A 13737-nucleotide genomic window follows, 5' to 3' on the forward strand; every position below is an offset into this window, starting at 1 on the left:
GAAAATAAAGTGTTTATAATGTGTTCCTTAGTATATTTCAAGCTGGAATTTCTATTGATTTCTTTTCTATATTTTCCATGCCTTTGCTGACATGGTCTATTTAGCGAGACATCCTAATACTTCCCTTTAGTTGTTTAGACATGGTTTCTTTTAGCGCTTTGAAATTATATAAATACCTAATTTAAAGTATTGAAATTTAACTTAGATTTAAAGTAATTTTCACATTTTAGATTATAGCTTTGTAGGGTTATTATGTCATTGATTTCTAAATATTCAGGGGATTCCTTCAGTTCGAAAACATCAGCTATGGAATTGAGCCATTGGAATCTTCAGCAAGATTTGAGCACATAATTTATCAAGTGAAAAATGATAATCAAGATATACCATGGCTAGCAGAAAATTACAGCAATATTTGGCAGAAAGACCAATTCTATAAAGATAATTTAAGCTCACAGGTAATGTGCTAATTCAGATGTTAGGACATACTATGAAACTACTTGTGTAGAATTTTGTTTATTGCGAAAAGGAGCTACTTTTCTGTGGAGTAGAAATATCAAATTTGATATCTTCTTTCTTCATCTTATAATAAGACATCCTTATTCTATCTAAAATATATGACAATTACACAACAATGTATTTCAAGCTTATTATACTGTATTATGTAACATTTCTTATTTTCTATTTTTATTCAAGCAAAAATGCATATTATTGAGTAAAATTTAGAAATAAAGGAAGAATGAAGTCACTATATAAATAAAGTCAATAAAATAAAGTCAAGTTACCACTACCTTGGTAAAATTACTCTTTTATTTTTATATATAGTTTTACATACTACTTGAACATATCTTTCTAAAATAGATAATCATTTGTATATTATTAAGCTCTTAATTTACCTATAGGCTGCATGTAGTGTTGTTTGACAGGTGTTTTTCTTTCATCATTTTGAGTGTTTTTTATTTCATTGTCTTATGGCCTCCATGATTGCTGATGAAAAATTAGGTGTTATTAATATTATTGAGGATTCCTTGTACACGATGGGCCTCTTCTCTGTTGTTTCTTTCAAGTTTCTCTCTTTATCTTTTGTTTATTGCACTTTTCTTATGATGAGTAGTTCTTTTTGAATTTACCTGAGTAGTTGTTTTTGAGTTTATCTAAATTGGAGTTCACTAAGCTTCTTTTTTGTGTAAACTAATGTTTTTCCCCTAATTTGGGAAATTTGGGGCCATTAGTTCTTTGGATATTCTTTTGCACTTTTATCTACCTCCTCACCTTCTGATACTCCCATTATGTATATGTTGGTCTGCTTGACAGTACCTCATAGGTCTATTAGATTTTGTTTATTGTGGTCCATTCATGTTTCTTTCTCTTCCTCAGATTGTATAATCTCAATAGATCTGTCTTCAAGTTCCACAATTCTTTCCTCTCTGCTCATGTCTGATGTGAAGGCTCTCTAATGGATATTTTATTTCAATTATTGTATTTTTCAATACCAGATTTCCTATTTGTTTTTTAAAATAACTTTATGCCTTTATTGATATACATCTTTAGTCAGACATTATTAAAGTATTCTCCTTCAGTATTTATACATAACTTAATACCTGAAGTGTTTCTCTAGTAAGTCCAACATCTAATCTTCCTCAAAGACAGTTTTTATTGTTGACCTTTTGACTGTATATGGGTCATACTCTAGGTCTTTTTCACGTCTCAATTTTTTGAAAACTGAAACTAGTCATTCCAAGTAATATAATGTGATAACTCTGGAAATCACATCCCCGTCCATCAAATATTGTTGCTGGTATTCATTGTAGTTGTTTGCTTTGTGAATTTTTTAACTGGTTTTCTAAAGTCTGTATTATGTGTTGTGAGTAGCCACTGAAGTTTCTATTCTGTTATCTTATTGGTGGGTTAATGATCACACAGAGTTCTTTAAATGCTTGAAAACAATAAGTCTCCCAGTTTTTGCTGAGAGTCTCTCTGTGCATGTTGGAACATGCCTTTGTCACTTGGCCAGGCAGTTACAACTGTGCCTTTCATTTCACTTTATCCTTGCACAGAGTCTCAAGATCTCCCAGAAGTGAGAGTTTAGGGTCTTTTCAGGTCTTTCCTAAGTATGTATACAGCCTTGGGCATGTATACACATGTGTGTAGTCTGCTAAATTCCCAGAAATTTGTCATAGCTTTTTAAAGCTGCATGTGGGTATCTTATTCTCCAGCTTTTCTTTTATTGGTCTACTGTTTGCCCCATGGTCATTCACTGTCCCAGACAACTATAAAGTTAAAAAAAATGCTTGTAATTGTTTAAAACAAACTCCTTTGATAAAAGAGCTTTTCAGACTGTGTAAAATGTAATTTAGTTCAATACCGACAAACTTGAAATAGGTCTTCTAGGAACAAAATAGGTCAGGTGGTGACATTTCTTTGGAAATGAGATTTTGAAGATGTTCCAGCCATATTCTGCATTTTCTGGAGGTTGCCACTCTGCTGGTATTTACTGCAAATGTTGCTATTAGATTTCAATTAATGGGAGAAAAGACTAGGGCAAATTCAAATCCTCCATATATCACTGTTTTTACCCAGATCAGTTATTTTTATTGAACAAACACTCCCCAGAAGGCTGCAGGCAATTTGTTAATTTCTAGAGATCTGAAAAAGTTGACTCTAACAATTTTTGCCAGTTCTCTTATTGGTTTTATGTAGGGGATAATTTCTGGAGTATCTCACCCTGATTTTAATTGATGTCTTTTCATTTCTTGAATTTTATATACCATGTGTTTATTATCTTTTAATGTAACATATTTTTAAATTTCCCTTGTTATTCCTCCAGTGAACCATGGGAAATTTAGAAGTGTGCATAATTGGACATTTCTAGATATCTTTCTTGGTACTTATTTCTAATTGACTTTCATCATGTTCAGATAGTGCATTTGACTTTAGTATATATGTTTCTCTATATATTCTGCAGTTGTTTTGTGTAGTGTTTTACAGATGTTAATTATGTCAAATTGTTTGTATTCTTCAAAACTTCTGTTTTCCACATTTTTTTCCTGTAGGGATTTTGTACCTTATGTCTGCTGTCCCAGCATCCTTCTTTGGGGGCATTTTTGAGCTTTATTCTGTATTTTTCATTTATAAGTGACTTGTCATTTTTTTTTTTAGAAAGAAAGAGAGAGAGCATGTGTTCATGTGCACAAGTGGGGGAGGGACATAGGGTGAGGGAAAGAATCTTAAGCAGACTTTGTGTCCAGCATGGAGCCCTACGTGGGGCTTGATCTCATGATCATGAGATCATGACCTGAGCTGAAATCAGGAGTTGGATGCTTAACTGATTGACCCACCCAGGCACCACTGATATGTCATTAATTAGACTAAATATTCTTTAAAGTAATAGAAGATATGTCTGCCAAACTTTCACTAGACAATCATTGATTTTGTCTAGAAGTTAGTGAGAAAATTATAAAAATGTTTTTTCCCCCTCTGAGAAGCAAACAGGCAACCTCTTTCTCTTTTTTAGATCATTTCTATTTGCAAAGTTACAAATACTGACTTATCAAGAACACAACTCAAAGGAACTCAATGATAAAATAAAATGTGCATAAACACATGTAGATAGGGACAACCAACTACTTTCCATATTAGGTGGTTGTTGTAGAAATATTTGGTGTTGAAATTACATATCTCACATTGCATTCTTTAAGATTTTCCATTAGTGCCTTTAACATATTAGCTAGAGTTGCTTTAAATCTTCCTTCTGATAGTTCCAACATCTGTGTCTGTGTCTGTGTAAGTCTGATCCTCATGGTAGCTATAGTTTCTATATTGCATTTTCTTCTTGCCTGTCTGTATCCCTTCTCTATCTTTTGTGAAATGTAAACATGTTACATAAGTCAGTAGGCAGTAGATATTGAATTAAATATTAATTTTAGCCTTGGAAATGAGCATATCTTTCTGCTAGGTCTTTAGCTCAAAAGTTTGTGTTAATATAGTCAGAATATACATCTGTTAGTGTGTGTTTTTGCTATTTCTACCTTTAGTATACCTACCAGAGGTTTCACATTTCTTTTAGGGATATATTTTGTTTAAGGTGAATGGTAATTTGTTAGAGTAATGCTTGTTCTATTTAGCTTTGCATTTCTACACTGGACTTTGTTTTGCGTCTTTAGATAAAATGTCTCTTCCTGATCTTCTTGCTCTTTCTCCTGTACTTTTTTGACACATTTTAGGACAGGTCATGGATTTGGCATGGAGCAGAGAACAGGGCAATTCTCTGATGTTTGGATTAAGGCTAAATATAAGGAAGGCACTATGAACCTGGATTTTGGGGAAAGATCAGTGATTATCACAGGTTAGGAATAAATGGGAAGTTGGAAGTGGGTGTAACTTTTAAGAGATATGAAAGGAAGATTTTTGCAATGATGGAATGTATCTGTGTCTTGATTGCAATGGTGTTTACATAAGTGCACACATTACAGAATAACATAGAAATATACACATATACATCGTACAGAGTCAGCTTCCTGGCTTTGATAATGTACTACAGCTTTTTGTAAGATATAACCACTGGAGTAACTGGATTAATATACATGAGATTCTTGATCTGCTTTGCAATAAGCAGTTTTTAAAAAAAATAATAAAATAATCTCTTAGTGAGTTAATGAGTTTTGAAGCTCATTTTATTGAGGGTGACTTCTCTGACATTACAGTGAATATTATTTAATTTCATTTATAAATTTAAATATTAAAGAGTGAGAAGAAGAATATAAATTTGAAAGGGAAAAATGTCAGGGTAACAGCAGTGTCATAATTTTGGCTCAGGTCATGATCTCATGGTTCATGAGTTCAAACCCCACGTTGGGCTCCATGGTAACAGCATGGAGGCTGTTTGGGATTCCCTCTTTGGTCCTCTCTTGCACACACACACACACACGCACACACACACACACACCACTCTCTCTCTCTCTCAAAATAAATAAATTAAAAAAAATTATGGTATTTAGTAAAAAGTCAGTTGAAGGTGTTATCAATTTCAAGTGTATAAACCATAAAATGTAACCTTGAACAAAATCATAAGCAATGTAATGAAAATATTAAGAATATACTGAAAAAATTTTCTAAAAATATCAGACATATTATAGGGAGATATGGCTAAGAAATTAAAGTCCATGAGTATTTTTCAAGAAAAATTATTTATGCTATTTTTAATCAAAGAAAACCTAGAAATGTTTTGGCTTCATGTAGTCAGATGTATATAAGAAGAAATCTAGTTTTAGAAATAACTTTTGAGTAGAAATATTTTAGGTCTACCAAAGTAATGAAATAGAACTAAAAATCAATTTCAGTAATTATATAATTTAGTTTAAGGGAACTCTTATCCCACTCCATATTATTCCAGTTAGAACAATAAATTATATGATCACCATTGTTACAAGACTAGTTAGTGCTGAAAATTTGCAGAGAAATTATAAAAGAGGGTTAGGAGACCAAACTCATGTATTTCAGCATTATATGAGAGAAAATAAGAAATAAGAGCACTTTCATTTCTACAAAATTGCATATATGCATGTAATCAGACAGACAGATAGGTAATGACAAAAATAGGTAATGTGATACAGGCATACTTTACTTCCCTATGGGAATTTCAACAAACTAATTTAAATCTAGGCTCTACCCATTAAGTCCAGTTAGTTTGCTCATTTATTCATTTAACCTATGCTATTTTATGACAGACCCAATTGTTGTACCTTGTTACTCTTGTATTTGGTGATCAAGTAAATACTCTTGTATTTAGTGTATTTAATTGGATCAAGGAAGAAATTTTGTGAGTTTTTTTTTTGAAATTTCTATATGTAAAATGGAATTTCAATGTGTTAGAAATACAGCTTGTATAAAAATTAGATTTAAAGTGCTAAGTGATGACATAATAAATTGATGAGTTTTAGCTGACTGACCTGGCACAATCAAGAATTATTACATCATACCAAATGGGGCATACAGCTTATGCTCTGAGACTACAGAATTATTTCTGATATTGCACATTTTGTTCTTTCCTGTGTACACATATAGTTAATAGTACAAGGAATACTATTTACCCAAATTTATGTGTTGTTAATGAATTCTCAAATATTCCCTATACTGAATGAATGAAAGATTTCTAGTGCACCACAGTTGGTGCTGCCATAGTCTTTAGGAGGACAGTTCGTGAAAAATTTTCAAGTGTGAACTGGTAATGTAGATTTGTCACGAGATGAAGACAACAGAATATATATCTTTATATTCACTTTCTTTCTCATTCAGTATTGATAGAGATAACTTAAACTCTTACATTACTCCAGCAAGCTCACTGGAACTCTCTTAAACCTAGAATACATTTTCAAATGAAATTTTCTGATTTGTAATTAATTTTTATATTTAAGTCCTCATGAAGGTTTTATATGTTGTTATTTTTCCTTATTTACATGTCAGCATTTTCTCTTTAACAAATTCAGTACATGTTAACATTCGATAAATCCTTTTTTCTTCAGAAAACAGCTCTTCCAAAACTATTACCCCAATACCTAGAAATTCACATTATAGTGGAAAAAGATTTGGTAAGTCAAACTTTTCCCTCCCCCCCATTCCCTCTTTCTCTCTTTTTCTCTTTCTTTCTTTGAACTTAATGAAAATATTTTATCTTAATTTTGAAGACATATGTACTTTTTAAATTATTGAAAAGTAAAATATTTTATTTTAGGTGTTAGTTATGATGAAAAATCCAAACTAGCCTAGAGTGCCCTCCAGTATCTACCCTTTCCCTATCCTAAGTTTAGCCCAGTCTCTCCTTGACCTCACTTTCTAACGGCCTTGATTTTTCCTTACCTGCTCTAACATCTCTCGTTACATTTTTTTGAGCATATCAAATATTTAACATCTTACCAATTCGCTTATTTTTTCTAACTTTATTGAGGAATAATTAATAGAATTGTGTATATTTAAAGCGCCAAATGTGATAATTTGATATACATTGTGGATTCATTACCAAGATTAAGATAATCAACACATCCATTACTTCACATAGTTAACTCGCTTTTCTTTTCTTTGCGTGTGTGTGTGTGTGTGCCCAAGTGTGTGTGGTAATAACACTTAAGATATACTCTCAGCAACTTTCAAGTATACAATACCATATTATGAACTCTAGTCACCATGCCTGTGCATTAGATCTTCAGAATTTATCCTTTTTTATGACTGAAAGTGTGTTACTCTTTGACCTATATCTCTCCATTTTCTCCTTCCACCAGCCACAGCAGCTACCATTCTATTCTCTTTTCTTTTTTTTAATTTTTTTTATTTTTACATATAATTGATACAATACAGTTTTTGTCTTTTGCTGGCTTATTTCATTTAGTGTAATGCACTCCATGTTCATCAAGTTGCTGCAAATAGGATATTTCCTTCATTTTTTATGACTAATATTCCATTGCATGTGTGTATATACATATACATATACATATACATATACATGCCACACTTTTTTATTCATTAATCTGTTGATGGGCACTTAGGTAGCTTCCATATCTAGTCTGTTATGAATAGTGCTACATTAACCATGGGAGTACAGATATCTCTTTGATCTTGTTTCTTTAGTATATTTACCCTGAAATGGAATTGCTAGATATGTGGTAGTTTTATTTTTAACTGTTGAAGGAACCATCATACTGTTTTCCATAATGGCTGTACCAATTTGCATTCTCACCAACAGTGTAAAAGGGTTTACTTTTCTTCACATCTTTTCCAACATTTGAAATCTCTTGTCTTTCAGATAATAGACATTCTAACAAGTGTATGGTGATATCTCACTGCGGTTTTGATTTGCATTTATTTGCCTGATGATCAGTGATGTTGATCACCTTTTCATGATTAGTATATGTTACCTTTAAGAGATGTTGATTGAATATAGCAATTTGTTTTCCCGTCAACAAAGTATGAAAGATCCAAGGTACCCCCCCAAATAAAGATTCAAGGGTTCCATATCTCCACAAACAATTGGTATTGATAGTCTTTAAATTTTAGCCATTCTGGTGTATGTAAAATGAGATCATATTGTGGTTTTTATTAGCATTTACCTGATGACTAATGAGTTTGAATACATTTGATATTGCTGTAGACTATTTGGATATTCTCTCTTTTTTAATTTTTTTAATGTTTATTTAGTTTTGAGAGAAAGAGAGAGAGAGAGAGAGAGAGAGACAGAGCATGAGTGGGAGAGAAGCAGAGAGAGAGGGAAACACAATCTGAAGCAGGTTCCTGGCTCTGAGCTGTCATCACGGCGCCCAATGCAGGGCTCGAACTCGTGAACAGTGAGATCATGACCTGAGCCCAAGTCAGACGCTCAACTGACTGAACCACCCAAGTGCCCCTGGATATTCTCTTTAAGAGAAAATATACAAGTGTTTCCCATTTTAATATTTTTATTAATGCTTTGTGGAGTTTTATATATTTTGAATATGAATCTTTTGTCAGATGGCTATATTGGGGATATCTTCTCCCAGTTTGAGGCTTGTTTTTTCTCTCTCTTAGTGGTGTCTTTTGATGGACATATTTCTTAATGATAAAGCATATAAGTCCAATATATGATTTTTATCATTATTTTATTTTTTCCATTTAAGAAATATTTTCTTACTCCAAGGACACAAATATTTTTACTTTTGTTTTGGAATTTATTTTTCTTTATCTTTTCACATAGAGTTTTATGGTTTTCTCTAATTGATAAAAATGTGTGGTGTGAGGTAAGAGTTAAGGTTTATTTTTTTCATATCCATCAGACAGACATAACCAGCAACAAAATTGAATCAGTGATCAAAAATCTTCTAACATATAAAAATCCAGAGCCAAATGGTTTCCCAGGGGCATTCTACCAAACATTTAAAGAAAAGTTAATATCTATTATTCTTAAACTGTTTTAAAAAAGTAGAAATGGGAGGAAAACTTCCAAATTCATCCTATGAGGCCAGCATTCCCTTGACCCCAAAACCAACAAAGACTATACTAAAAAGAAGAATTATATACCAACATCCCTAATGAACATGGTGAAAAAATTCTCAACATACTAGAAAATGGAAACCAACATTACATTAAAAGAATAATTAACTACAGTCAAGTGGGATTTATTTCTGGGGTGCAAGGGTGGTTCAGTATTCCAAAATCAATCGACATCATGTACCACATTAATAAAAGAAAGGGTAAACCATATGATCTTGTCAATAGATGAAAAAAAGTCATTTGACAAGATATAGCATTCATTCTTGACAAAAACCCTCAACAAAGTAATGATAGATGGAACATACCTCAATATTAGAAAGACTATATACAAAACACCCACAGCTAGTATAATCCTCAATGTGGAAAAGCTGAGACCCTTTCCCTTAGGAAAAAGTCAAGGATGTCCACTCTCATTACTATGTTAAATAGTAATGAATATCTTAGCTTCAGAAATCAGAAAACAGAAAGAAATAAAAAGCATACAAATCAGCAAGGAAGAAGGCAAACTTTCACTATTTTCAGATGATGTGACACTCTATGTAGAAAACCCACAAGACTCCACCAAAAAATTGCTAGAACTGATACACTATTTCAGTAAAGTCACAGGATACAAAATCAATATACAAAAATCTGTTGCATCCACACCAATAATGAAGCAGCAGAAAGAGAAATCAAGGAATTGATCCCATTTACAACTGCACCAAAAGCAATAAAATACCTAGGAATAAATCTAACCAAAGATGTAAATGATTTGTACTCTGATAACTATCGGACACTTATGACAAAAATGGGAAGAGGACACAAAGAAATGGAAAAAAATTCCATGCTCATGGATTGGAAGAACAAATATTGTTAAAATGTTTATACTACTTAAAGCAATCTGTAAATTTAATGCAATCCCTATCAAAATACCACAAGTGTTTTTCACAGAGCTAGAACAAATAATCCTAAAATTTGTATGGAACCACAAAAGACCATGAAGAGCCAAAGCAATCTTGAAAAAGAAAAAGCAAAGCTGGAGGCATCATAATTCTGGACTTTGAGCTATATTACAAAACTGTAGTGATGCAGACAATATGGTACTGGCACAAATACAGGCAGTTAGGTCAATGGAATGTAATAGAAGACCCAGAAATGGATCCATAACTATATAGTCAACTTACACTTGAAAAAGCAGGAAAGACTATCCAGTGGACAAAAGAGTCTCTTCAACAAATGGTGTTGGAAAAACTGGACAGCAACATGCAAAAGAATGAAACGGGACTGCTTTCTTACACCATACACAAAAATAAATTCAAAATGGATGACAAACCTAAATGTGAGGCAGGAAACTATCAAAATCTTAGAGGAGCATACAGAGAGCAACCCCTTTGACATTGGCCATAGCAACTTCTTACTAGATATGTCTCTATAGGCAAGAGAAGCAAAGAACATGAACTACTGGGACTTCAGCAAGATAAAAAGCTTCTGCACAGTGGAAGAAACAATCAACAAAAGTCAATCTATGGGATTGGAGAAGATACTTGCAAATAACACATCTGATAAAGGGTTAGTATCCAAAATATATAAATAACTTATCAAACTGAACACCCCAAAGTCAAATAATCCAGTGAAGAAATGAGCAGAAGACATGAATAGAAACTTTTCCAAAGAAGACATCCAGATGGCTAACAGACGCATGAAAAGATGCTCAATATCAGTCATCATCAGGGAAATACAAAGCAAAACCACAATGAGATACCACCTCATGGAATAGCTAAATATATTCTGTGATTACTTATGTTTATTCCCTAACATTATTTTCTTATCTTCTGTCTGTTATTTCCTCCCTTTCAGTTTCTTTGGTTTGGATAAGATAATTGATTTTATGCATTTTTTATTTTCTAATGTATTTATGCTTAACAGTTTATCTCTAGTCAAAGAGTTACTATCTAATACAAGGGTTTATGTTTGTTACTAGCAACACAAATTTTGATGTCTGACTTCTTTGAACATTTCAGTTTTTCTAAATTATGTCTAAGTCATTTGTGTGTGTGTGTGTGTGTGTGTGTGTGTGTGTGAGTGTGACCCCTGGGAATTTAAATTGTATTGGTTCAATTCAAAATATTTGGGGATTTTCAAGTTATATATTTTTTTTTAATTTTTTTTTTGTTCTCAACGTTTATTTATTTTTGGGACAGAGAGAGACAGAGCATGAACGGGGGAGGGGCAGAGAGAGGGAGACACAGAATCGGAAACAGGCTCCAGGCTCTGAGCCATCAGCCCAGAGCCTGACGCGGGACTCGAACTCACAGACCGCGAGATCGTGACCTGGCTGAAGTCGGACGCTTAACTGACTGCGCCACCCAGGCGCCCCTCAAGTTATATTTTAGTTGCTCATATCAGTTTTATTCCATAGTGGTAAAAGAGCATGATCTGAATGATGTGAAACCTTGGAAATGTGTTGTGACTTCTTTTATGGCCCAGTATATGGTCAGTTTTGTAAATGGTCCACATGCATTTTAAAAAAGATTTATTATATTCTACCTTTTTTTTTTTTTAACTTTTATTTATTATTGAGAGACAGAGAGAGTCAGAGCATGAGCATGGGAGGGGCAGAGAGAGAGGGAGACACAGAATCTGAAGCAGGTTCCAGGCTCTGAGCTGTCAGCACAGAGCCAGACGTGGGGCTCTAACCCACAAACTGTGAGGTCATGACCTGAGCTGACTGAGAGATAATGACCTGAGCTGAAGTCAGACGCTTAACCGACTGAGCCACCCAGGCGCCCCTATTCTGCCCTTTTTGAATGGAGTTATGTCTGTATATTAATGAGTCAAACATTTTAACTGTATTGCTCAGACCTTCTAAGTTTACTAAGTTTTTGCCCTCTTTTCCTATCAGTTGCTGAGAGAGTTGGGTTAATATCTTGAACTATTATTGCGGGTTTTTTAAATTCTTGTTTTAATTGGGTCCATTTTGTTTTCCATATTTTGATGATGTGTATTATTTCCTACTAATTAAGCATTGATATGCCTTCCTTATATATTGAGAATTTTTACCTTGTGAAATAAGCCTCTGGGGCTAGCTCTATCTTCCAAAGTGTCATGACATTTAGTATATGAAATTATACCTCTACTCTGATGATCTTGAATATTCTCATATTGTCATAAATAAGGATTTTTTTATTTGTGTGTTGTATAGGAATACATTTCATATGTATAATACTTCTCTAATGCTGTGTTTGTTCTATTATAAGGAAATTTTTTTGACTAGAATATGTTTAACTTCTAATTCATGAAATGGAAATATATAATTAATTTTACATTATTTCTATATTAACACTTATAACAAGCACATCCATTTAAATAACTACCAAAATTTTGAGCAAACAAGTTATGCAGAGTTCTAAGATTTGGTAGGAGTCCATTTTTTCAATTTGTACAATTAACAACTTTTGCAGAGGTACTAAGCATTTTCCAAAACATGACTGCAAAGAACACATTAATTAAGTTCTCAAATAAATACAAGTTTATGTCCTCTCAAGAATTTACCATTTCACAGGACAGTTTGTTTCTTTTCTCCTTTCCTTTACATAATTTCATTGTATTCATTATCAAAGTTTTTGAATCCTTTGTTCCACATAATGTTTAATTTTTATAATTGTCATTTTTGTTTTTTTGTTCTATAGATATATTTGAGCCCTTTTATTTTGTTTATTGATTTGATATTTTTAACCAACCATGTGATGGGAGATTTTGTGTTTCCCTCTGTGTCTAGCTGAAGAAATCCCATTAAACTAAGGAGGAATCTCTGAAGTTATTTTGGGACCTCTTGATGATTTCAATTGTTTCTGCTTGAGAGTTTCTTTAAAATATTAACAAGTGAGAATCTATTTTAAAAGCCTATGATTTTTTATTGTTGCTTCTTTTATGATGTCATCATCATTATAGTAGTATGTGTTACATTGTTTGACAAATCCTATGATTTACCTGCCTGTTATGAGCAAGATATATTCACCATCAAAAGAGAAATTATTATCGCTCATATTTTAAAAGAATAACTTAAAAATTGTTTTTCAGTATGATTATATGGGATCAGAAATGATGGCTGTAACACAGAAAATTATCCAGATTACTGGCCTTGTCAACACTGTAAGTTTTAAGTTTTTTACATTTATAGTTTTATGAAAAATCATTGAAACTGGTTTCTATTTTACCATGACAAATCAATGACTTAAAAATCTTCAATAATCTAAATAATAAACTGAATATATTCCTTACGTTATATCGTTTTGATTTAATAATTAATGTTATTTTAACAAGTATGCCATAAATCTTATTTTAGATGTTTACTCAGTTCAAATTGACTGTGATGCTGTCCTCCTTGGAATTGTGGTCAGATAAAAACAAAATTTCTACCAACGGGGATGCTGATGATTTATTACAAAGATTTTTTGTATGGAAACGGGACTATCTTATCCTACGGCCCCATGACATAGCATTCTTACTTATGTAAGCACAATGTTCTACATTAAAAAAGAGATATGCATAAATAATATCATTAATTTGATAATTAATGCATTTACTGTGTTCTTCAACTTTCTGTAGGCCTCTGAAAATGTTAAACATTTTCATATATAGCTATTGCCATAGATGTTATAGTATAGTTGAAAATATGATAAAAATAAAAACAACATAAGTAACATATATCACATATATCACAATATATTTTGGAATATAATTTAT

At 32.5% G+C, this 13737-nt stretch overlaps 1 protein-coding gene across 1 annotated transcript in view; it reads left to right on the top strand.

Annotated features, from left to right (window-relative positions):
* Window positions 1-13737, top strand: part of ADAM18 (ADAM metallopeptidase domain 18) — a 144794-nt gene that overhangs the window by 22894 nt on the left and 108163 nt on the right. Inside the window, exons 6-9 of the mRNA XM_045459772.1 lie at window positions 278-455; window positions 6519-6584; window positions 13072-13143; window positions 13337-13503. Coding sequence (XP_045315728.1) covers window positions 278-455; window positions 6519-6584; window positions 13072-13143; window positions 13337-13503 — 483 coding nt within the window. The remainder of the gene's footprint in view (window positions 1-277; window positions 456-6518; window positions 6585-13071; window positions 13144-13336; window positions 13504-13737) is intronic.

Source organism: Leopardus geoffroyi, chromosome B1 (genome assembly GCF_018350155.1).
Source record: "Leopardus geoffroyi isolate Oge1 chromosome B1, O.geoffroyi_Oge1_pat1.0, whole genome shotgun sequence".
NCBI classification, from domain to species: domain Eukaryota; kingdom Metazoa; phylum Chordata; class Mammalia; order Carnivora; family Felidae; genus Leopardus; species Leopardus geoffroyi.